Source organism: Mercenaria mercenaria, chromosome 17 (assembly GCF_021730395.1).
Source record: "Mercenaria mercenaria strain notata chromosome 17, MADL_Memer_1, whole genome shotgun sequence".
Taxonomy (NCBI): Eukaryota; Metazoa; Mollusca; class Bivalvia; order Venerida; family Veneridae; genus Mercenaria; species Mercenaria mercenaria.
Window position 1 is genome coordinate 70512096 of NC_069377.1, and position 24178 is coordinate 70536273.

Consider the following 24178-nt stretch of genomic DNA (forward strand, 5'->3'; position numbering starts at 1 on the left):
AGTGATCTTCTATCATAGTCATAGGCTAAACTAGCACAGCCGGTCTGACTCATTTCAGCTTTTTGTATTAGGAAAATATATGATCTATGCGACATAAAAAGGCCTTGCCACCGAGGGATCGCACCCCAATTTGTTGAAAGACAATCAATGTCAAACGGATGCACATTTGAGTAATGCTAACTGCACCGATCTTGAAAACGTATGTGCCTGTGCACACGACAGACTTAAACTTCTTCGTAAACAGCATTCCGTTGTACCAGTGCAGCTGTAGAAAACGAATGATTTCATTGGTTTATCTTGTTTAACAGTCAAGATCATAATTTAATGGCAGAGGAAGATCCTATGTGCTCCATCCGTGCATTATTTCAAGCACCGAGCGGGTACCTTGATATTTGTTTTTACTTTTAAGGTATTGACTTTGTCTCTTAGTATCACATAATCATCCTCCCTTACCCAAATTATCTCCCTTACTCCTCCAACCCACCCCACACATTAACCCCCTCCACACTAAAAAATACTTGTTTACAATTTTCTGGTATTGTGTTTTAGATTCTTGTATCAATATTCGTTCCCTTACCCTAACCTACACCCCACCCCATATCCCACTTGTCATTACAAACCCTTACCTATTTAGTGGAAACTTTAAGATATTTCTGTCAGAAAACACTGTCCCTATTTCAAAATAATTTCACAGATATTTTTCTTGCGGAACCCTCGATCAAATCAGTTCAAGCAAACTGTGAAGGTAAGGTAAGCGATCTAGGGCCATCATGACCCTCTTGTTTCTATATGAACCGGCAATTAGTATATAGATACATTGACATGTTAAGACTGCTGCCCTCAAAAAAGTATACAAGAATGCATGAGTATGACTTCCGTCGGCTAACACCACATTATTTTACCGTTGAAGATCCAAGCCTATTACATTAAAGATAATTTAAAAGAAAAAATACATAATGGAAATAGGCAGTGCGACATTTAACATTGATATTGCGACATATAACGGTATTGAGTAAGTGCAAATGTTGTCTTATACAGCTGTAAAAGGGTATGCATATGTACATACATAAACCATTAAGCTGGAAAGCCGCCATATGACCTATGGTTGTGTCGGTGCGACGTTAACCCCAACAACAAATAAAAATAAAAGTATCCTACTCTTGAATTTTGCAATTGCTATCAATGTTCCATGTAAAATTTCTCATGATGTATTTTGTTTTTAATATTTTATTCCAGTTTGAAGTTATAAAGCAATTCCGCGAACTTATGAAACAGCCCTCGTATATAATATCCTTACTATATCATTTATTTTGTCATTTTTGTAGTAATTGCTACCGTTTTTAGAAAACTACAATTCATCCTCTGCTTTCCTTCCTTAAAATAATGCTCTCTTTTTCAACACCTATAATAATATTTCTACAGCTGTAACTTTTTAGGCATATTTACAGCTGTAACTTTCTTTTTTACAGCTGTAGATCTAGGTATTTTTATTTGAAAAGGCATTAATATTTTACAAGGAAGTATGCTAAATTTCCAGTATCTTGAGGAAAATTATAATAAAGGAAGTTTCTGAATGTGGGCAGATTTCTAATAACGTTAAGAGAAAAAGGAAACCCTACATATTTATATTTGAAAAAGAAGATTTGTCGTCAATACATGTGATGTTGATAAGGAAATTGATACATCCTCACATTAAACGGACACGAAGAAACTTACATGCATTCGTATTCTTTCTTTTTCGTTCAGAGTGCAAAGTAGGAAACTATAAATAGAAACATGTCAGTAATTTGTGCGTTTCATTGTTCATTGATATCAGTATATTTAGCAGACCATTTGATACGTCCGTAATGTGTGAATGAAAGAGATATTCTGTACGTTTTTATAATAATTTTAATGTATTCTTTTATACAGCTAGAATGTTTCATGTATACTCGAGTCTGAATCTGTAAACACTGAGCAAAATCCTAATCGTGTACTTTCAGTACTCCCAAACTGTTAACGTTTTCATTTCATTGAAGGTGGATCTCTGAAATCAAATATTGATGCAAGCATACACTTCTTGTGGCAAAGTCTGTAACAATTTAAGCTTTGCGTAACAACATAATCTAGGTGATGTACAATTTTGCCGACACTTTCAGGCACATCCGCTAAGAAACTCTAAGTATCTACGTATTACTCTGTGTAAGAAACTATTTGTATATTTTCTTTTAATATTTCCTAGTTTGAAAACGTATTGTATTATCACAAAAAAACATTCTACTAATTAGATGCTGCATGTATATACGTATGTAATTATAGCTCACCAACGTATAGTACAGGCAACATATACGTATAAGTTAAACAATTTAGTCAAATATCTATCAAAATAACACACACAATATTTCAACAATATCACGCATTGTTGCTGAATGCTGAGTATATAATGTTTTGTATTCGTACACATAATTTCAGTCTAATGACTCTAATCACTTCAATAGCAATTGACACGGCACATATCACGAAATATTCCCTGCCTCTGTATATTGAGTTAAAGGCTACTTTCAAAGGTCACAGTTATGGCGATTATCATGTTGTTATCAACAAAAATGGAAAACTTCTGTGACGCCACTAAAAATGGTCCTTTCCTGCAGTTTCAGAAGCGACTGTGTGACGATAAGAATGTGTGAAAGTAATTACTTTTCAAAATTTAAATCATGCTTATAATCTTCTTGCGACAACTCACGAACTCAAGACAAAGTAACAAGGGGGAACCGCCTTTGAAAGCTACGTGGGATTTAAATCGCTTTTACAGCAACATAACCTCACTTTTGACCCTGGGAAAATTCCAAAACACTAGCTATAAATATAAAAACTATGAGTCTTTACGTTCTCCACTATTAGTAGCAACTCGAGTTAAATCAATTTCATAAATATACATGTAAATTATGAAGGTAAGGAAGGCCATATTGGTACAAACAAGCAAACAAAACAAACATTTATAACTTTACAATTAATATAAGTAATATATTGTAACGTCAATAAACAGCCTTTACTGAAGGCAGATGTAAGAATATTAGGTTTCAAGGCATGTACGTGCGGATTGTCTTTGTAACTGGTCGAGAACAGACGAGACACAAGTCTGTAGATTCGGCGCAACATATGCATAGTTTATGATGTGCACACGGAATGGACAATGTGTTTATTGGATTCTCGCCACATTTTATACAAAACTCGAATCTTTCGCCTGTCAGTTCCCGTTCTCTACATCCGTCAGTCATTATTATAACATCACGAAGAGAAGGACATCCGTTTCCTGAAGTTATAAAGTTTTGATTCAATATTCAAATAACATATATATTATGTACTATTGTTTGTTTTTTATTTCTACAGGGAGACAATCGATATCATTCTAACTAAGCAGCTTTTTAAAGCGGTTGTTTTGTTCAATGGCTAATAATGACAACAGGAGATAAGCATATCAAGATGTAGCAAGCTTTTGTTTCACTTGCTGCTGATTGCGTATGATTCGTTGCTACATAACTACATTGATTGTAAAGTCTTTCTATTTTAACTGGTTTAAAAAATTGAAAATGTCAAACCTCTGTCTTTAAGCGTCTGGACCGCTTCATATACATATTCCTCTTTGTAACCAAGCTCAAGGCAATCTGACATGGCTCTCATAACGGAAGATCTCAATTTCGACTGTTTAAACTCACTTGTCCAATCTTGTTCACCTCCGCCATTTGCTCCATAATTCTGTTTAATACGCAAATATCAAATTACATATACAAGTAAAAACAAGTTATTATGGTTTGCTAGCAAAATATTGAACACCAAACGTATAACAATAACTCGTGTTGTATTACTTTTGAATGTTTCTCATTGCAGAGTTGGTGCAGCCGTTCTGCGCTTGCGCGGAATTATTATCAAATTGAACGCATGGCAAAAATACTCATTTTTTTGCATGTCCGCACGCATTTAGTGTATAATGTGCATAATATACTGACTAAAGGTTAGGGTTAGAATCACCATGGTTACAAAATATATACATTTAAGGTATTTTTGTTCAAATTTAGTTAATCCGGTATATACCGGAGTCTGTAATATATCACGGGCGCACCAACTCTGTATTTAGTCACAGCCATTACTTTTCACTTACGTATGAAATATATGGAATTTTTATTTTATACTGACATGGAAATACTTAATCGAGATATATACCGTATATTTTTATATTTCTGTTCCAACAGCAACGTTCTAACGTCGTGTCACAACGTACGCTTTTCAATGGTAACGGGCGGTAAAATGCACAAATCTCATAATTATGACGACGTTAGTATGTGTAAACAATAATGTAGGGATAACGCATGTTTTTTTCGTGTTATAACATCTGCAGAATCCTCGGGATTCTGCAAATGTTATAACACGAAATGAACATGCGCTTACGCTATTCTAGCATAAAAAGCGTAAAACTTGATAAATGAATACAATGTCACTCAACGTCATTAAATTCCCGAGAAATGCGCGGGAATGTCTGAGTTGTTTTTTTACGTTGACGTCATTTCGTTTTGAATTATCCGTTTTGGGGCCGAATGACGTTTACGCTTTGCCACGGAACGCGCATATATAAAAAGGTGTTATAACAGCACGCGAGCGCGCGAATCTCTCTGTTAACACACGTTTTCTCTCCTGTTAAATCACACCTGAAAAGTGACAAGAACAGCAGTTTTATGCTAGAATAGCCAATTGAGCTTGGAATAATCCACCTTTACTTGACACCATAGCCATGTGATTTCTTTCGATGGACATGCAAGTTTATCGTTTCGAATACATAAGAAATGTAAATATTTCCAATTGCACTGCGAATATTACATAAACAATTTAACGAAAAACAATACATATTAAAGGCACTTTTTCTATATACAGCATACATAAATCAGCTCCTTCTTCGAACCAATATATAGGACTTCATTTGAAATTCAATAAAGTTAAATGGTTTGAAAGTATCAAACTATACTTGAATTTGTTTCAGTTAATCTGAAACTTTTATTTTTTAATATATAAACCAGATTTTGAGTACTTTGATGGTGATATATTCCACTGTGACATTGCCAGATATATTTCAATAAAACACTAAAGATCATGATATAAGATTTGTCTTTTTTAAAACATTTTTTTTTTCGTTGATTCAAAAATATTCACTTATAAATTTAATACTGACTTAAAACATGAGTACATAACGTCCGTCCCTGAACACGCTCAATTAAACAGAAAGTGTAACATTGTAGGGATATAGAGAATCTGTCATTGGTCTTCGGTTAAGATCAGAAAATCCCAACCCGAGGGCGCACCACTTAAGTCTTAAACGAGGCTGTGCCGAGTTTAAGACTTGAGCGGTGCACCCGAGGGTTGGGATTTCCGATCTTCGCCGAACACCAATGATGGATTCTATTTCTCACTTACCACAACAGAAACAATAAAAAAAAAACAAGCATGAAAATATGAAACTATTTACTAAAACGCGGGAAATTGACGTCCGTAAGCAGAAAAGACGTCATAACATTTCAGTGACGCACAACAACAAAGTTTCGCTTTAGTTTTATCGTTTGTAGCGTAACGGTACGTTCTTATCATAAAGTAACGAATTTTGAATCGAGAAATACACTATAAGGAACGGAGAGAAAAGATAAAGGTACCTGATTTTTAATCATTTTACATAAATAATATGTATATTCAGTGCATGAAGTAGTCCGTCACAGGAGTGTGGGATAACCCATGTGAGATAAGATTTTCCAGCATTCCTAAAAATAGAGATTTTTCTGTCCGATAAGTGAGAAAACGCACGTTTTTTCGTGTTATAACATCTGCAGAATCCCGAGGGATTGGTTGGTACCCGAGGGATTCTGAAGATGTTATAACACGAAAAGAACATGCGCTAACGCTATTCTAGCATAAACGCGTAAAACCAAGTAAATCAATATATTATCCCACAACGTCATTAAATTTCCATGAAATGCGCGGTAAAGTCTACGTTGTTTTTCACGTTGACGTCATTTCCTTTTAAATTATCCGTTTTGGGGCCTTTACGCTTTGCCACGGAACGCGCATATATAAAAAGGTGTTATAACAGCACGTGAGCGCGAGAATCTCTCTGTTAACACACGTTTTCTCTCCTGTTAAAACACCCTCGAAAAGTGACAATAACAGCAGTTTTATGCTAGAATTTCACTTTTGTCGTGTTGGGCGACCTGTGGGTGAAAACAGAAAAAAAAACATTCCGCTGATGCCTACCTCATTTTCCACAGACGCTTGCACTAGAGCTATATACTGTCCCCCCTTCTTTTGTAAAGCATAGGGGCATGCCGGAAACCATCGACAGTGTTCTACCCAAGGGTCATCATCCGGATCCCAACACCGTAAACCACCGTCACAAGCAAAACAACGTACATGGTCCTCATAACCTAAATGGATCATTGAACAACCAGTCCAATTAGTGTATAAAGGTCATTATGTGACTTTTAGAATGTATCTTAAGCAAACTTTCCGTTACATATAATGAAATAAGTAATTACAATCAATTCTAAAGCATATTTGGAACAGGGAAATGTCGACATTTAATCTTAACTATCATACGTTCTCTTGAATTCCATTACGTAGGGACAAAGATACTTATTTTGCTTTTATCATTATTATACATATTCAAAATACTGCTTTTGTTTACAGAAGGAAGCAACTGTATACGTAACAGCTGAATGTTTTACCAGTATGATATAACCCAGCTGCAGCCATTTGTTCTGGTGCTTGTTTCTTTTCCACAGGCCATCTTTTGAACGATGAAAGACGTTCTTGTAGTGCTTTATATTCCGGATGACGACAGTCATACGTCGGAACTGTGCCCTCTTGAATTTCTGTTTTATATAACAGAAAAGGGACGGCCATTAACTATTAGATACGTACTAGTCTATCAATATCAAGAAGGATATTATTAGTTACACTGCTTGTTGGTGACAGGATACGGGATATACGCTGTCGAGGAAATCCATATCAGGCGAGAGCGGAGCCTGATATGGATTTTCGAGACAGCGTATATCCCGTATCCTGTCACCAACAAGCTGTGTAACGATTTTATCTTGCCGACTACTCTTTACGTACATGCTATAATCTAATATTTTGTAAATTAACAAAGCGGTAGCCATTTTTTAAAATCAAAATTCATATCTGAAATGTACTAGCAGGATATAGAATATATCCTGTCTCCACGTGACGTCTATTGACCAATAGAAATGCAAGAAACTTGTAGGAGGCAAGATAATAAATAATATACAAACAAAGAGCCTGTGATACCCCTCTATCGGTCACCTAATTGATATTGCTCTTCATGATAACTTTGAAGTTTAATTTTCATGTCATAAAATACAGCTAACACAAAAACAAGGATAGGAATTCACACAACATGTTTTAAATATGTATGAATTTTTATATATAAAAGTTAGAATAACCGAATAAAGAGTAATTTGCAGTCCTTAATAAAATGTGGTATTTTGCACGAAACGTATCTTGAGAAGTTAAATGACTCACCAGCCCACTGCAGTCGACGATTGTATACAGGATCGACATCCTGTAAGTGGTTCTGTAATATATTTTCTGTTCGGTTAGCCGTATATCATACATAACATTTTTACAGTAATTTTTTACTTATTGCTCTTAGTTCCGTTTATCGTGTTATCAATGATATTTACATTGCCTACAATTAGCTTTTACACTTTGTGGAAAAATAGTTCTTAAATATATCCTATATACAAAAAATTAATTGAACACAAAACGATAATTTAAGACTACCTGATACGCTGCCAACATATCCGCACCCAGAAATTTGGGAAGAAATGGACATTGCCTGGAATGCCTGACGTGTTCAAACAATGGATCGTCGCCGTCTGAGAAGTCTTTCAACCCAATGCCGCATTGGAAGCAACGCACGAGATCACCTTGGCCTGTTTTAAAGTTTTAGATATTTATTCAAATACAGATGCATTTAGAATTATAATTGTTCTTTGACTACTATCTATATATTTGAATAGCAAATTAGCAAATAGCAAAACACATGTTCAATTATTGAGCAAAACAGTCATGCTTATTTACTTAACCATTTACTAGTAGTAAATGTAAATTTAAGTTCATAACGCATAATACCAATAGAGCTATTATTGATTGCAACATAATTTTGTATACCTCCCTGTGAACAACAATTTAACGAAAACTGATTCATAACAATCACGTGAAAGATATGTCCGCGGTATTTGAAATGCCTACTGTAAAAATTGCATATAAATGTGTATAAGTTTTGTATGCGACTCAAACAAACATTCTACTAGTTTGTAACTTTGCCTGCTAGAAAATGTTCTGAAAAGATTTTTTTTTCATTTTGCCTCTTGTACTAGTATAGCGATCTGATTTATAAATGCTTGAAGCAACGAAAGTCCTGAAATGTTTAAAAAAGACCTGGAATAAGAAGATCGTCCATGGGAATTAAACTTGAATTGAAATATAGCTTTAAATGTTTCAAAGTGAATATAATGTTGCAATGAAAATCGGCCAGATAAGTTTCAGCTTACTTGTGAAGAAAAATCCAGCCTGGCTGAGAGTGGCGGGCTCCGGACTTTTGTGAAACCATTTTGTAAATGACGCCAACCTCTCAGCACAGTCGTAATAATCCGGGTATCTAGGCGGGTTATCTGGGCATTGCTGTTCCAGACAGTTAGACTCTTGTAAATATGACCTCACATGACCGACAACAGGTGAACCGAATCCACTTTCAGTTCTTGACCTTGGACCTATTCCGTAGGAAATATCGTCTCTACATCTGTTCGAATGGGAAGTAGAGACTACTCGTTCACAATAAAAATTTTCATCATCCCTCTGTTCATCAGAAACTTGCACCGGAAACTTTCCTTCAAACAGATCACGAGTGCGTGGTGTTGGTGGCTGTAACTGCCGAAGTGAATAAAAGCTCAGTCTTCGGCATATGATAACTTTGGAAATGGCTACATACATTTGCGACTTTGCATATGTCAATGAAACCTGCTTGCAACGGTCAATTGCAACTTTTTCTACTTTTCCCTCACCAGAAACGCCTTTTGTATGACTTTTGTCCGACTGCGCGGCAAAACCGAACTTTGCATCCCGCTTTCGATCTTTTTCTACATATATGTGTGCTTTGTCTTGGTGATTGATATGTTTTTCCAGTAATATGAACACGTTTGAATTGAAGTTTTTTTCCTCAGTTTTCAGGCGCTGGAATACAGGATGGAATGTTTGATTTCTGGGCAAAATCTTCACGCAGTTATTTGCATCTCGGTAAAGTAAAAAGGTATTGTAACTATTGTAAACATCAGAAAGCAGAGCAAAGTCCTTTTGGTCTTCTTTCGATGTGTCTTCTATTTCATTTAGAAAACTATCCAATAGATTTAAGTACACATAAATTTGTCCGTTATCAAAAATAGTAACATTTTCAATAAACATTCCGACCAAATTTTCCAGAGATAAAACAGCAATGTCCGGATCACCATCATCAATGATTACTCTGATACGCCGTAAAACGTCTTTGTCACTATGTTCACTATGGTTTCCTTGTCTGGAACTTGGCATTTTCAGAATAAATCAAACACTATGCTTTTACATTCCTACAGTTTCACCAATGAAAAATGGTACATTTTAAGTGTGCGTCACTCATAACTAAAAACAAATCTAAGTTTTCCAACACCTCATATTTTAATCCTTTTTAACTCTATTACCTTGCACATTTTTTTTTCTTCGTTTATATAACTATAACGAAGACACGCGCTATCTGTAATGAATAGCTCCTGATCACAAATGCTATATAGGTAAAATTAGTTCAATAGCGTATGTATTTAAGGATTTTGTTAATCCTTATAAAGAAGAAAGTTCACTTTTGCCCCAAAATGGCATAAAAACTGAAAGTCTCTAAATGGAGTAAAGAACACGTTTTCTTTCATCAAGAAGTCTTGTTTTATCAAACTCCACGAAATATTTTACAATATATTCATTATGGAAGAAAATATCTGACGTAACTGAAAATACATTTAACATTATTGGTATGGGAAACCTTCAGTTTTTAACCGAAGTTTTAAACAAATCTGAAATTTTCACAACGAGCACAGCTGTCGACCACAATCAAAAATGACCATAACTTCTGTGAAAGAAGCTGGACCTATGGTCAAAATGTTTCTGTGATCCTTGAGTGTGCTCACTACTAAAAACATTCCCATGTGACCTAAATATGGTAAAAAATGTCCATTTCCTCAAAAATCTGCGACTTCAGCAATATTCAGTGACATGTTTTTAAACAAAATAATAAATTTGTTTATAAAAAACTAAATTCCTTATAGTAGATAACATTCTGGTAGCAAACAATACATAGTTTTTCAAATTATTGCCAATTTGAAAATTTTCAAAATTGCATAGGCCAAATAAGGCTTAAGTGAACTTTGTCCTTTGAATGTGTACATGTTCAACCAGAAGCAGATAATTAATAATTTGCCAGTAGAAATATGTCTTTAGCATTCATTATTTTGGGCAGCTTAAAGTTGAAATTGCTCTTCCTGAATATCAGATTTCATATAAATACCTTGTGGATTAAGAAATGTGACTAAAGACGACTATTTTATGAGGCAAGTAGGCTAGGCGGTTGTACAGTTATCACAAACACCACTCTTAATCTCATCCACCATGTCCCATGTCATATTATAACAATCTTTTCGCCAAGTCCAAACACTAAGTTGACAAGTATAAATGGGCCTTTAGCCATTTGAAAACTCAATGTCATTTAAACTATGCGGATAACACGTTACGATAGAAATACGAGCTAACATGATACTGTACAAGACATGATATCAACTAATGCTTGTGTGGATCTGACAAAGAAAGAAAAACATGTTAACTACTAAACAGCCATGACTTCCTTCCTTCCAATGCCGGTGCGAAAATTTGAGTCATTCAATATAAATCGGAATAGATATATTAGGCATGTTAACACTACTGAGAAATTGGACATAAAACAAATATTAAACTGTCACGGCGGCATGGTATACTACTTCCTTAATGCATGGCAAAATGCCAGTAAATGTTACCTACTTGTTGTTGAGGCATTTCAAGGTCGATGAAATGTAATACAGCCGAGCTATTAAGAAAATATTGTCTTTTATTTGTTAAATTTGATATTCCCGTTTCTTTTTCAGGGGCGGATCCAGAAATTATATTGACGGCGGGAGGTGTGTGTGCGTGTGTGTGTGTGTGTGTGTGTGTGTGTGTGAACCTTTGGTAGTTTCAAATGTTTGTTTTGCTTAATATACAAGAAGACGTTAGATGTAAGTGCTTTATAATAATAATAATAATAATAACTTAATTTAAAGAGGATAACATATTTGTCTGTGGCCAGTCTAACATATAGTCCCCTAACATAATAATGTAAACATTCATCCTAAGTATGTATCATAGACAGTGAAGTGAAAGACAAATAACGTATTATGAAAAAATTAATCCTTAGTGACATAAAAAGTATGTAGTACAATGAAAACTGTTTAAAATCCAGGAAATATTAGAAGATAAAACTTGTGCAATGTCACTAAGTAAAATTAATGAGAAACAGTAAAAAGAGAATATGTGAAATGATGAATATATTTTATAAGTGTATTTCATGAAACAATGTCAGAGAACTCGTGAATGGGATGAATGATCAGTATACACCAATGACTGATATTGTGGATGTCGGTGGTCAGAGAAATAGAAATGTCTACACACTTCCCCATGAGGTCACAAAGAGAGATTGCTTACATAGTTTCATATAAAAGTGTTTTTAAAAACATCTTAATAGTTTCGCGATTTCTGATTTCGTAGGGGAGTTCGTTCCATATCTTAGGACCACCGACCGAGAATGACCTATCATATAATGCTTTTTTGTGATCTGGCTTCAGTTGTTAGAATAGGAAAGATTTGTGATCAGTTTATCAATGTATTGCGTTGTCATATTATTTAGTGATTTGTAAGTTAGTAGAAATATGTGGTATGGCTTTGTTCAATCCCTATGGTATAAATAATACTAAATGGACATATGCCAGCGAGGCGAACTGACATGTCAAGGTCTTTAAGGTTTCGATGGAGGCCTTGAGAAACAAAAATCAAACAACACCAAATCATAGAAAGAAAGAGTTGTTTGACATGAAAATTGAACAGCATGTAAACATGTATATTACTTTACGAAACAAGTGTCAGTATACTGATATAAACATTGAATTCCGGAAAAGGGCTGCCTAAAGGGGCTCCACTTCCGGACAGTTAAACGCCTTTAAAAACTCATCATTTTCAAAGAACAGTTACACATGTTAGTTTTGACGCATTTGCAATAGCGTGCGAGTGGTGAAATTTCGCATAACAAGGTGGAACACAGTTTTCAGCAATTGTTTATCTTTATTTCTTTACAAATGGCATTCATTTTCAAAGGGAGACAACTGTTCCCGATTATTTTAAGTACAAATGGCATTCATTTTCAAAGGGAAACAACTTTTTCCGATTATTTTAAGTAATCTTTGAGAAAAAGTTGTCTCCCTTTGAAAATGAATGCCATTTGTAAAGAAAAAAAGATAAAGAATTGCTGAAAACTATGTTCCACCTTGTTACGTGAAATTTCACCACTCGCACGCTATTGCAAATGCATCAAAACAAACATGTGTAACAGTTCTTTGAAAATGGAGAGTTTTTAAAGGCGTTTAACTGTCCGGAAGTGGAGCCCCTTTAGGCAGCCCTTTTCTGGAATTCAATGTTTATATCAGTATACTGACACTTGTTTCGTAAAGTAATATACATGTTTTACATGCTGTTCAATTTTCATGTCAAACAACTCTTTCTTTCTAGGATTTGGTGTTGTTTGATTTTTGTTTCTCAAGGCCTCCATCGAAACCTTAAATTTACGAATATCCATACACCTTATATTGATTGTGTTACGGGAGTAGAATATTTTTGTTTGTAACCTGGATTATTGCCTATGGTGGATATAATGTAATGTAATTTTATGATTGTACGCGTTTACGCTAGTAATCAAGGTGGGTGTATTTTAGTGTGAGCTGACGCAATAGTAAATCTTATTCAAGGTGACTTTAAAGTATCGACATCGATTTTGACTTGATAACACACTGATATACGAAGCTCCTTGATACGAAACGCTGTTCGTGAGGTCGTAAAAATCTCTCTTTATTTAATCAGGCTTGTTTATTATATGGGACAGAACAGAAGGCCTTGGTTATTTCCTTCAGCCTGTGTTAACCTTAGAAATGTAAGAATATTCAAAGAATTTCCCTTGGTTTTACGCAAAGGGTTTTTATCATGTAAATACACACATTCGAAAGATTTTAGAGTTGTAAACTTTACAAGTTTTTTCCTAGCTATTAAATGAATATTTATCCTTGGTACTTACTGGTCTTGACGTCGTTACGAAAACAATTTAAATGTACGCTGCATTTTTTAAAAATATGGTTATATATGATATAACTGGCATAACTAATTTATATATACAAATGCCAATATGACTGATGTTTATTGCCATTAGATTGGACAAAAGTTTGAATTTTGAAAACGGGTAGAAACCCACAACATCAGGCAAATCATTGTGCAAAATGTAACGGATTTCCTAACTTGATAGTTTATCAAAGTTTATTGTCTATTCCATCACATGCTTACATATAATACATGAAATCAATTCAATAAAATACATGTATGGCCAATCTTAAAAGATTTGTAATAGACATCAAATCAAACATTAAAACAGTTTAACAAATCAATGGCACCTTACTTAATATATAGTTACAAAGAACTACAAGAGACTGCATAATCTCAATCATATTATACATTACAACAGTATGACTGAGTATTAATATCTACATGATAAAATGTAGACTATAACTGCTAATCAAGACTAAAATCTGCCATAAAAGGATTCTAGAACTAAGACACTGACAAGGAAGTTATGCACTAATGCGCTAGGGAAAAAAATGGTGTTAAGAAACTAAGTATCACCTCAGATCAGATCTGAAATGAACAGATTAGCAGTAATATTCTACATAAATGATAAAAATAATGTACATATGTACTAAAAGTAAAATACAATGGACATTATTTACAAAGAAAACACATTCTTCTATTAAGTATACTAAAACAGGTTTTGGCACTAACCCTTATAACATCATGGTTGGAAAATATAAACTTAGTTTTATCATTATCAGTGAGTGACATAAAATTTTCATCAATATCACAAGCTTTGCTGAACAAGGCATTTCTTAAATCACTATATACCCCGCATTGCATCAGTACATGTATTTCAGTTTCGACATCATTACAGAAAGGACAAATTCTGTCATCAAATCTGAGACCTTCATAGCGCCCAGTTTCTATTCTGAGAGGTGCAACACCTAGTCTAAATTTACAAAATGCTGATCTATGTGAAGGCGGTAAAATCATTGAACAGTATTTTTCTACAACATATTCTGATTTAAAAGTGCAATAAGTACGAAGTTTGTTACCACCATTTCTAGAAGGACCAGTATTATCATTTATTTTTGTTAACCAGTCTTGTTTAAATTTACACATGGCAAGATCTTTAAGTTTCTGCACATTGGAAGATATAATTGGTGAATTAATACATGTATTTAACATACCAGTATCATGTATTTTCTGACAGACATAAAAGAACCAGTTCTTACAACGACTGCCAGTCAAGTCCATAGACCAAAGCGCAACTCGTTTATTCAAACGAGATTCATTGGTGCAGGAAAGACGTACCAAAAGCCGGTACACAGAGACTAATTGACGGACCTGCGGAGGATCCCAAGCCAGCTCACCATATAAACCCATAGTAGGTGAGTACTTGCCTACTCCCAGAAAAAAGCGCATTGCCCTATTCTGGACTGTGTCTATGCATGAGCGAGCCCTGAAGCCCCAAATGCTAGAACCATACTCAATAACAGGCCACACCAATGAATCATATAATTTCTTAAAAACATCATGTGGGAAACCTCCTGCCGATTTACTTTTTGCAATTAGTAAGCCTAGAGCACGACCAGCGCTTTGTGCCACAGCCTTGGCAGTAATACTATAGTCTAAAAATTCATTTAATACTAAACCAAGGTAAGTGTATCTATCAACTACATCTAATATTTGATTACCACACATAAAACTGAAAGAAGACCTCTGAACAGATTGTTTTCTAAAATGCACAACATTACTTTTGTTAACATTGATAGTCATATCATTTGTACCACACCAATCATGTAAGGCGTTCAATAAAAGTTGCAAATCCTTGGCTGACTCTGCCATAAGAACTATATCATCAGCATACATGAGAAGGCAAACTTTCTCATTTTTTATAGTTACACCAACATTCAAAGCTTTTATATATGTAGCAAGATCATTTATATACAGATTAAATAAAAGTGGCGAAAGAACACAACCTTGTCTCAACCCGCACGTTACATCAAACCATTGCGCGAGTACGTAAAACCTATCAAGTTGTTGTCCGTGAGTGATATATTTATACCATGTGCTATGAAATAGACAATTTCATTCCCTTAAACGTTTATTTCAGAAGCTAATTTTGGAGCTATTCTTCTTTTTTTTTTGGTGGGGAGGGGCGGGGGGGGGGGGGGGTATTATTTGAGAGCACATATATTCTATAATATACTTTTTCTTATTTCAACAGACTGTAATTTAGAATAAAAACCCCTGTGATTCTGTGAGTGTCATGTATTTCTATCACATATTCAGTATGATTTGGTGGTTTCGTACACACAAGAGGTTTGTAGACTTAAGAATACAGTCTATCAGAAAGTATTTCTGGCATCATCCAAATTATGTTAAATTTTTGCAAATATTTATTGATGAATAAAGATACTTGAAATCTTTCAACGCATGTCTTTAAAGATGTTAATAAAGGAAGAATTTAAAAAGATAAATTCTAACTGCAATGACATGTCTGTTTAAATAGTTAGTAAACATGTTTGGGTTATTCAAACGGTCTCTCCTAAATATGTGTTATAAGTAATAACTGAAAGGATTGTTAAACTTGTATTTACTGATGTAGGATTTTATTCTAGGTAGCTTGGATCTTTGACCCTGTTTTTATCAGTGTTCTTAAACATATACCGATCGCGAAGTAACAAAAACTGGGAGGCGGGTTGGTTAGCGGAAGTTTTAAAATAAATCACAAAATATCACCAGGAACGTCCTGCTATGAGGAAAACTGCAGGTATTATTCCTGGAGTATATAAGCAACATATATATATAACAAATAATTGTAGTGATGGGTCAATTCGAACCCATGCTAATTACGCGTGATAAGAACATGTATTGTTATTAATATTATATGGACTTCAATAATTATATGCTTATTGATGATAGGCAGTTTATATTTGAGACCTCATAACCTGCAAGTTTCGTTGAGTCTTTTGCTTTAAATAAAAACTCAAAACACTTTTACAAACTGTTTTGTAGAAAGTATTTTATTCTCTATCGTCGTGGTAATGTAAAATTGCTGACAGATACTTAAAGACATTCACCAGTTACGCTCAAATGTTACATAAATTTTTAAAACGTATGTTTGCTTAAGTAATACATAGATTTATTTAAGCATATTACTAGACAGTAAAAGAAGGCATTTACAACACAACAATATACACATATTATTACAAAAAGACATTATTTGATTCGACATGTTCATGATACAAAGAGCAGATAATGTAAGAATATGACATTAAGAAAATAAAACTCGGACAATTTCTTTAATTAGAAATAGCATATAGTGTGATTATCACTATGTAGAATGCATTTTATCGAATATTACTGGTCATCCTTACTCAGGCTGACATGTGTACTTGTCAAAGAAGATTAGAATTAATCTAATTAAAATAAAGTAATATGGAAAAGGTAAAAAGAGAAAATCAGAATTCTTATTGTGTATAATCAGACTTTTCATGTTTAATGGTAAGATAAAAAAAATCACTTTTTGCTCGACTAGTTGTCGTCTTCTCTGTCATTTCTACAGCCTCCAACCCAGATAAAAGGTGATATTCATGTAGGAGATTTATCAAAGTTCTTTTACAGGTTTTCTCAGTATTCAAACAACAGGAAACATGAGCACACGCGTATAAAAGTTACGCTGAAGTAATCCACAATTGATATGCATATAAGTGTATAACAAACTGTTAGATTAATTATGTTTTATGAGAATATTACATAACAATATCCTAAAATGATCACAATACATTGATAATAATTATTACAAATATATCATGGTTTAATGTAGTTCTGCACGTTTAATAAACCGGAATTGATGGCGTAACGTCATTTATCCGGAAAACGTAGGATAAAGCCTGGATTCGGTGTACGGAAATGAAAATAATTTTATGAATTAATCGAAACATGTGAGTAAGTTTTTACAGTGGCACTGTTGCTATATTTCTAAAGACAAAATATGATATTATATAAATATTGCATTCCTGAGAGGGTGATATGAAAAATGTTCACCGCGAGATATATGAATATTGACCGAGGCGCCAGCCGAGGTCTATATTCATATTTCGAGGGGTGAACATTTTTCATATCACCCTCTCAGGAATGCAATATTTATTTTATTATACCGAAAGCTTATACGGGTCAAAGCATTTACTGGAAAATCAACATAATAATTTATTTAACATTAAAAAGTAAATACTAACCAAATAATGAAGACAGAATTAAAGAGTCTTTACTTGTTAGCACTCATAATTTGTGGCGACTTTGCTGTGTAATAAGACTTTTTTGATAGATTTAGTCGAGATGTTTACATATCGCTGACCCCTATATTTATTCTAATATTTCAACATTGCGTCAATCAGTAGCATTCGAAAAGCGGCGATAACTTTTTTTTTCTAAACGAAACATATAAGTGTGAGCACTCATTTTCTTAGTTAGATCATTTCCAAACTTACTGTGGTAGTTTCAATTCAATATTTGATGAAAAATTGTTTTCGAAATATTTTGCACGTATCAAAAAACAAAAAGAAAATTCGGCCGTGTTCGCACATGCAAGAGCATCAGAAAAGGGTAATTTAATCCTAACGTATAATTATATAAGCGCCTCGTCTGAAAATTTATCGACTCAGTCTTTTAATCAATGCGAAAGTATCAATCTCCCAACGGGTGATATGAAAAAATAATATCACATGCGCAGAAAAACAAAATAACACTGTTGCGCATGTGATATGAAATTATGGATCATATCACCTGCGCAGAAATTGAAAATAACGATTTTGCGCCTGTGATATAAAATCACTGGGGAATATGATATATTATTCAAGTTAAAGTAATGGGAAATTTGCATTGGACATTTATGTGAGGTATAATAATAAAACATATGACACGTTAAAAAATCAAAATATTGTCTTAAAATTAGCGTGAAATGTCTGGTTCACATTAATCATAGTTAAATATCTCAAAAATAAGCACACACTTTACATTTATAGGTCACGTGTTTATTTACAACTGTGAGGAGTTTCATCAAAATCTACATTGTAGAAAAATTTCTATTCGCGAAAACGCTATGAAAGTTATGATTTTCCCATAGACTCCCATTATGAAATATTGTATGAGGTCCAATTTTTTCAAATCAGTCTAGCAAAAGATCAAGCACACGACCCTATCTTTTTTACTTGCTGAATTTTCTAGGTATATTCTGAAGTTTTGAAAAATCAGAGTTTAATCAAATTCTACATTGTAGAAAAAATTTCGATCCAAACGTGCAGAACTAACTTAATACTTGCAAGTTTTATCACTGTCCTGCAACATTAAAATGCATCAGGTTAAAACAGGTTTAAACTCCCCAGCGCAGCTTTTGTTAATGACCATTCCAAGGCAGTGTCTGTATTTATTTGTTTTGTCCACATGCTTTGCTTTGTCTATGTTATTTTTGCGTATACTTTCATGATGTGCACATCCATATATACACTGCTATAGATCTAGGGTTTCAGTGTTAAGCGGACAGAGTTATCTCTTTTTGCTCTTGTTTTTATGGACTTTAAGTACAGAAGGAAGTTTATGTAAGTATATGCCATGTGCAAGAAGTCAATAAAAGTGGAAGTTACACATACTGACATACTTAACCCTAAAGAAGACATGATATGAAAATAAAACATGTGCCACGTCACACTATAGATAATATAAGTATTGTGTGTCTGCATTTTGTAATTTGCAGTTCAAATAATAAAACGCAAAACATGTTTTGAAGTGCGCAATTCGAATATACTGTAAATTTCAAAACTTGTACAATGCAAAAACTCAACTTCTTTGTTCATGCGATTCAAAAGGCAAAATGCAAAATATTTTCTAGTTCCCAGTTCGCGAAGGACTAGCAAAATTCAAATTATGTTGCAACTGCAAATCCATAATATCGCTATTGACGTTTTCCTGCAGTTAAAACATGCGTTCGATACTGTTGTTTGCCATTTTTATTCAGCGATGATGTAGACGGTATACATATTCGCCTTGTTTTAAGTATCGGTCTGTTCGGGATTAACAGCTAATAATTCCCAAACTACTGTATTTCAGTTATTGAGTAGCATCACTTATAGTCGTTTTGATTCAATGACAAATACAAACACGGCAAATTTGCAATATTTTACTGTTTGATCCCTCTAACTCGTAACATGATTTATTTTCGTTGATTGTGGCTTTATTTTGCAAGATCCATATTTCCATACACCGTTCGAAAGGTCACTGAAATTGGCATCAGGATCATTAAAAAAATTAAGATATTTTATGTCAGTTTTATTACTATTTCAAAGAAAAAAAGAATGCATTTGTATAAAATTTTACCGTCTATATCATAAAAATGTTGCTTGTGTGCTTTCATGAACGTGTTATAACAATCCGTTTACAAATAATGTCAAAATATGCACACATGAGTGTCAAAAAATGGCTGACATTTACAATGGAAAATACCTCATCAAAGTCGTTCATGACGATAAGTTGAAAACTAATAAAATATCTTAAAAAGTAAAAGAGTACCTAGTATCATCTTCTGAGTTCATTAGAATTATAATAATAATTTATTGTTATGGTAAAATACTTTACAAGGAATCAACAGAAAAAGCTAAAATCAAACAGAAGGTTTTCATTTGGCAAAACTACAAATTTGAGGAACACCTTAATTGTGAATTTCCGGCCTTTGTCAGGACACCGACGGATGACGTTCAGTGATATACTGGCCAGCAACTTCCATAGGTGGCCCGTGCCTTCTCGCGACGTGCACGCACCGGAGAGGGAGAAGAAGACAATAAAGCTTTCAATGAGATAAACAAGAGGACTAGGTACATCCTGTTTTGCTCACCTGAGTTTCACAGCTAAGATAAGGAAACAAATTTGATAGAAAGCAATCCAAGAAATATTTCTACTACTTTAAATAAACTGTTGATTAAGAGGAGAACATTTTCAAATTTTCCATAGCGCCATACAAAGTCGTGCCACATAGAAGCCGTGTTTTGGCAAATGACTGTTAAAAGCCTTTAAGTAGTCGTCACTCAAGGAACATTTCAATGAAATTGTTTCAAAAATCGACTAGTGGTTTAGGAAGAGATGGAATTTGGAGACCTCTGCTGTGGCAGCAGTGTTTTTGACAAATTGGGTCGAATTGAACACTTTAAGTGTTACCTAAGGAACATTTCTATTGTTATACTTATGAAAGAAGACCAGTGGTTTTAGAAGGGTATTAAAGATGTGTTTATATATTTAAATCCGGCGGCCGTGTTTTTTTTCTGAGAAATCGACAAAAAACTTCTTGGTAATGAGTCACCAAAGAAACATCTAAAATTAGGTCAGCAGTTTTTTGCAACAAGAGTCTCGAAGTTTCCGCTATTTACATTATAGGAAAAGGTGGCCAAGCCATCGGCGGCCATAGTTTTAATGAATCAGAAAAATTTGAACAATCTTCGTAGCTAGTCACTCAAGGGGCATTTGCATGCAGTTATTCTAAATTCGGGCCAGCCAGCAGTGTTTGACAAGAAAACATGTACGGAAAAGTGACTTTAGAAATCAGAATAATTTGAATATTTGTCTGAAATTATGTTGAAATCAAGCAAGCAGTTTAGCAGAAGATGTTGTAAAAATATTTTTTTCTGCTATGCTCAGCTGCTTTCATCAGTTATGTATAAATTGAACAATTTTGGTAAGATGTGACAAAATAAATATCGTAGAAGATCACTAAAGGAACTGTGTGTGAAATTATTTTAAATCGGGCAAGCAGTTTATGACAGGAAGAGTTTTTAAAGTGCTTACTAAATACACATGTAAAGGAAAAGAGTGATCATCCAGAGAACTATTGTGTGAAATTATATCAAAGTCGGGTGTGATGAAGATCATTAAGATTCCAACTTTATACATAGTATAGTGAAAAGTGACGAAGCCGCTTAGTGACCATGTTTTGTGCCACACTGGAATAATCTGAACACTATTGCTGGAGAGTTACCCAAATAGGGTTTTTTTTTGTGAAACTAATATGAAATATGGCTTATAGATTCTGAAAAGAATAAACAGTTTTCCTTTCGTAGTTCAGCATGGAATGAATTTATTTGAACAACTTTGGTAAAATCAATAAAACTCATCAATATAAAGTTTCATAAACCTCTACCAAATTGTTTCAGAGAATATGTCGCTTAAAGGAAAGTGTGGTCAGATGGACGACGGACATACATACGGACAGCGGGTATACGTAAGTTTGACTGACGTTGAATGATCACAACAGCTCAGCCAGAGCACTTTGTGCTAAGGCGAGTTAGAAAAGGTTGTACATGTAATTTGTGCCCTAAACTTTCTAGTTTAAACCTGATAAAATACCGCTGGGATACAAACGCAGACTGCTTCAAATAAATACTCAGTTGTAAATAAAATTGGATAAGAATTATTTTAGGAACTAAAAAGATGACACTAATTTTCTTTCTATAGGAAGAACCAAACACATCTATAAGTTCCATGTGTCGGTAATAAAACAATATTTGCCGTGCCTTTTTTAGTTTTGGATGTCTGTTTGACATCTTACACATGTGATCAATGTTTTCCTTTCCTTCAACAAAATGGGCGGTTTCAAAAACGGTGTTTCAAGAAATTTTCAATCTTCAACTGATTCAATTTAAATGTGGCACAGTATTTAACTGACATATTATCTGGCGACAATCTTAATGGAATCATGTTTTATATAGTGTAGTGACGAAAGTGTTTTCCTTTCCTTCAACAAAATGGGCGGTTTCAAAAACGGTGTTCCAAGAAATTTTCAATAAGAACTAGGTTAATGTCAGTACTAATGCAAGTCAAAATATAACGAATAATAAGTAATTTTACAAGATGAAATTTCAAGTGAAGGAAAACAAGGATAAATACCCAATAGGAAAATGTAAAAGCTGTAGGAAGATCCCATGTATAGAATGCAAGCGAGCAACAATGGTAGACTCGGATTTTGTATCTGTTCATGAGAGGTACACCACTTATGCCAGCAAAATATATTTAGACAGACACGCGCAGCCCCCTAAAATAGTGTAAGAAGTGTTGTGTACATGATCGATGTATACACAAAATATATTACAAAAGTAAAATACTTGGATAACAAGGAAGAAACATACACATAAATCAATGCCCTGAAAGTTATCAGGGACAAAAAGCACCGCCGTGGGGACCTTAAACCAGTTCACTGAGCGCAGAGCCTCATTCGTAAATCCAAAAGTCAAATATAACAAGTCGAAAGATTTCCTGCGGCCAGAAGTTATACAGACCAGAAATTATTGGTGTTGTTTGCTTTTTTTGTATTATACCATTACGCTTTAATGAAGAAAATATTACTCCATTTTACAAGCTTTACAAGTAGATCTATGAAATATGAATTTCTTAATTCCGAAAGTTATTGTTTTGAGCAAAAACAACTATATTTTACTTTCATGTATAACATAACTTTTAGCTCAACTGGTCACATTCCTTGACTATTGAACTACTTTACAAGAGCTGTCACATGCCTTCACATGGACTTCGAGGACCATAAATTCAAAAATATCCCTTATGCACAACTAGGTATCAAATTTGATCATTGCTGAAAGTTTGAATCAATTATATGAAATAATAAATGAGGAATTCAGGTTACAAGCATTTCTCTATATATCATAGAGTGCCAGCTATATCGCAAAAACGGCGTTCCATAAATGCGATAAGCCAATCGCATATCGGTAAAAAGTCACGTGAAATCACCCAGTCCCCATGTACTACACTACTTGTTGCATTCCAATATTCCTGCGGCCGCAGGTAATGATTAATGAGTATGGGATGTAAAAAAATGTAAAATGTATAAATGTATTCTTAGTACAGTGATATCGCAGATCGTAGGTTAGTTGTTTAACGTAAAGGAACATAGATGCAATAACACTAAAAACATAGTTTAATTTATGATTCCGTTTTGAAAATGTTCGTGTCATCGCTTATGCTTACATGACATTTATTACCAGACAGACGGATAGGCGTTCGAGGGTTGAATTAGAGCTGCAACTTAGACCATGAAAGTACGGATTTTCTCTCTGATCTCCCTATGACATACAGGGCATTCGTTTAAAGGTTCAGCACATGCCATACACAGTTCATGATGAGTACACGGTAAAAACAATGCATTGACATTGTTCTTGCTGCATCTCATACAGAAAACGATATTCTTCAGACGATTATTTTCCTCAAAAGGTGATTCTGAAAAAAAAGGTTTATAGTCTTTTATTGTGAGGAAACTTGTAAACATCTGATAAAAAGAATAAATATTGGCCCAGTTGTTCAAAACTTTCGTTAAATATCTAACGATGATATTTTCGTTAAATAGCTGAAGGCTCGTTAATTATTTTGTTAAATTTTGCTGTTAAACTGTTCGGTTGTTCAGAATTTTTAACAATAAAAATTTTGTTAAATTAGCGCAGCTTCGTTAAATATTTCGTTAAATTTTTTCGTTAAAAAATCTGTTGTTGGTGAAATGTTAGTACAATAATTCTGTTAAACTATGCAGTTTAACGATAAATTTAACGCAAATTTTAATTCACCTCAGCAGGTACTTTAAAATGTTTGTTAAGGCTTAACGAAGAAATTCAAG

The 24178-nt window shown here is 34.0% G+C and overlaps 2 protein-coding genes across 3 annotated transcripts in view; both read right to left on the reverse strand.

Moving 5' to 3' along the window:
- Positions 1-1876: 1876 nt before the first annotated feature.
- LOC123536598 (uncharacterized) lies at positions 1877-12278 on the reverse strand. The gene is made up of 7 exons (XM_045319924.2): positions 8592-12278; positions 7819-7970; positions 7558-7609; positions 6741-6887; positions 6271-6440; positions 3579-3735; positions 1877-3292 (listed from the first exon to the last, which is right to left on the reverse strand). Exons 1-7 carry the CDS (start codon positions 9622-9624, stop codon positions 3060-3062), a joined length of 1944 nt encoding a protein of 647 aa, XP_045175859.2. The 5' UTR covers positions 9625-12278; the 3' UTR covers positions 1877-3059.
- A 4242-nt stretch (positions 12279-16520) lies between these two features.
- Positions 16521-24178, reverse strand: part of LOC123536059 (baculoviral IAP repeat-containing protein 2-like) — a 47915-nt gene continuing 40257 nt past the window's right edge. For both annotated transcript variants that reach the window (XM_045318850.2, XM_045318849.2), the window contains exon 9: positions 16521-23787. In XM_045318850.2, the coding sequence (XP_045174785.2) occupies positions 23597-23787 (191 nt within the window). In that variant the 3' untranslated portion in view covers positions 16521-23596. The remainder of the gene's footprint in view (positions 23788-24178) is intronic.

Bases quoted from the DNA above. Each gene is read 5' to 3' on its own strand.
- LOC123536598 (XM_045319924.2), bottom strand. From the start codon at position 9,624: ATGCCAAGTTCCAGACAAGGAAACCATAGTGAACATAGTGACAAAGAC. The intron at 6,888-7,557 runs GTGAGTCATTTA...TATATAAAACAG, and splicing joins TCGTCGACTGCAGTGGGCTG to AAATTCAAGAGGGCACAGTT. The intron at 3,293-3,578 runs GTTTGACATTTT...TTATAACTTCAG, and splicing joins CCAGACGCTTAAAGACAGAG to GAAACGGATGTCCTTCTCTT.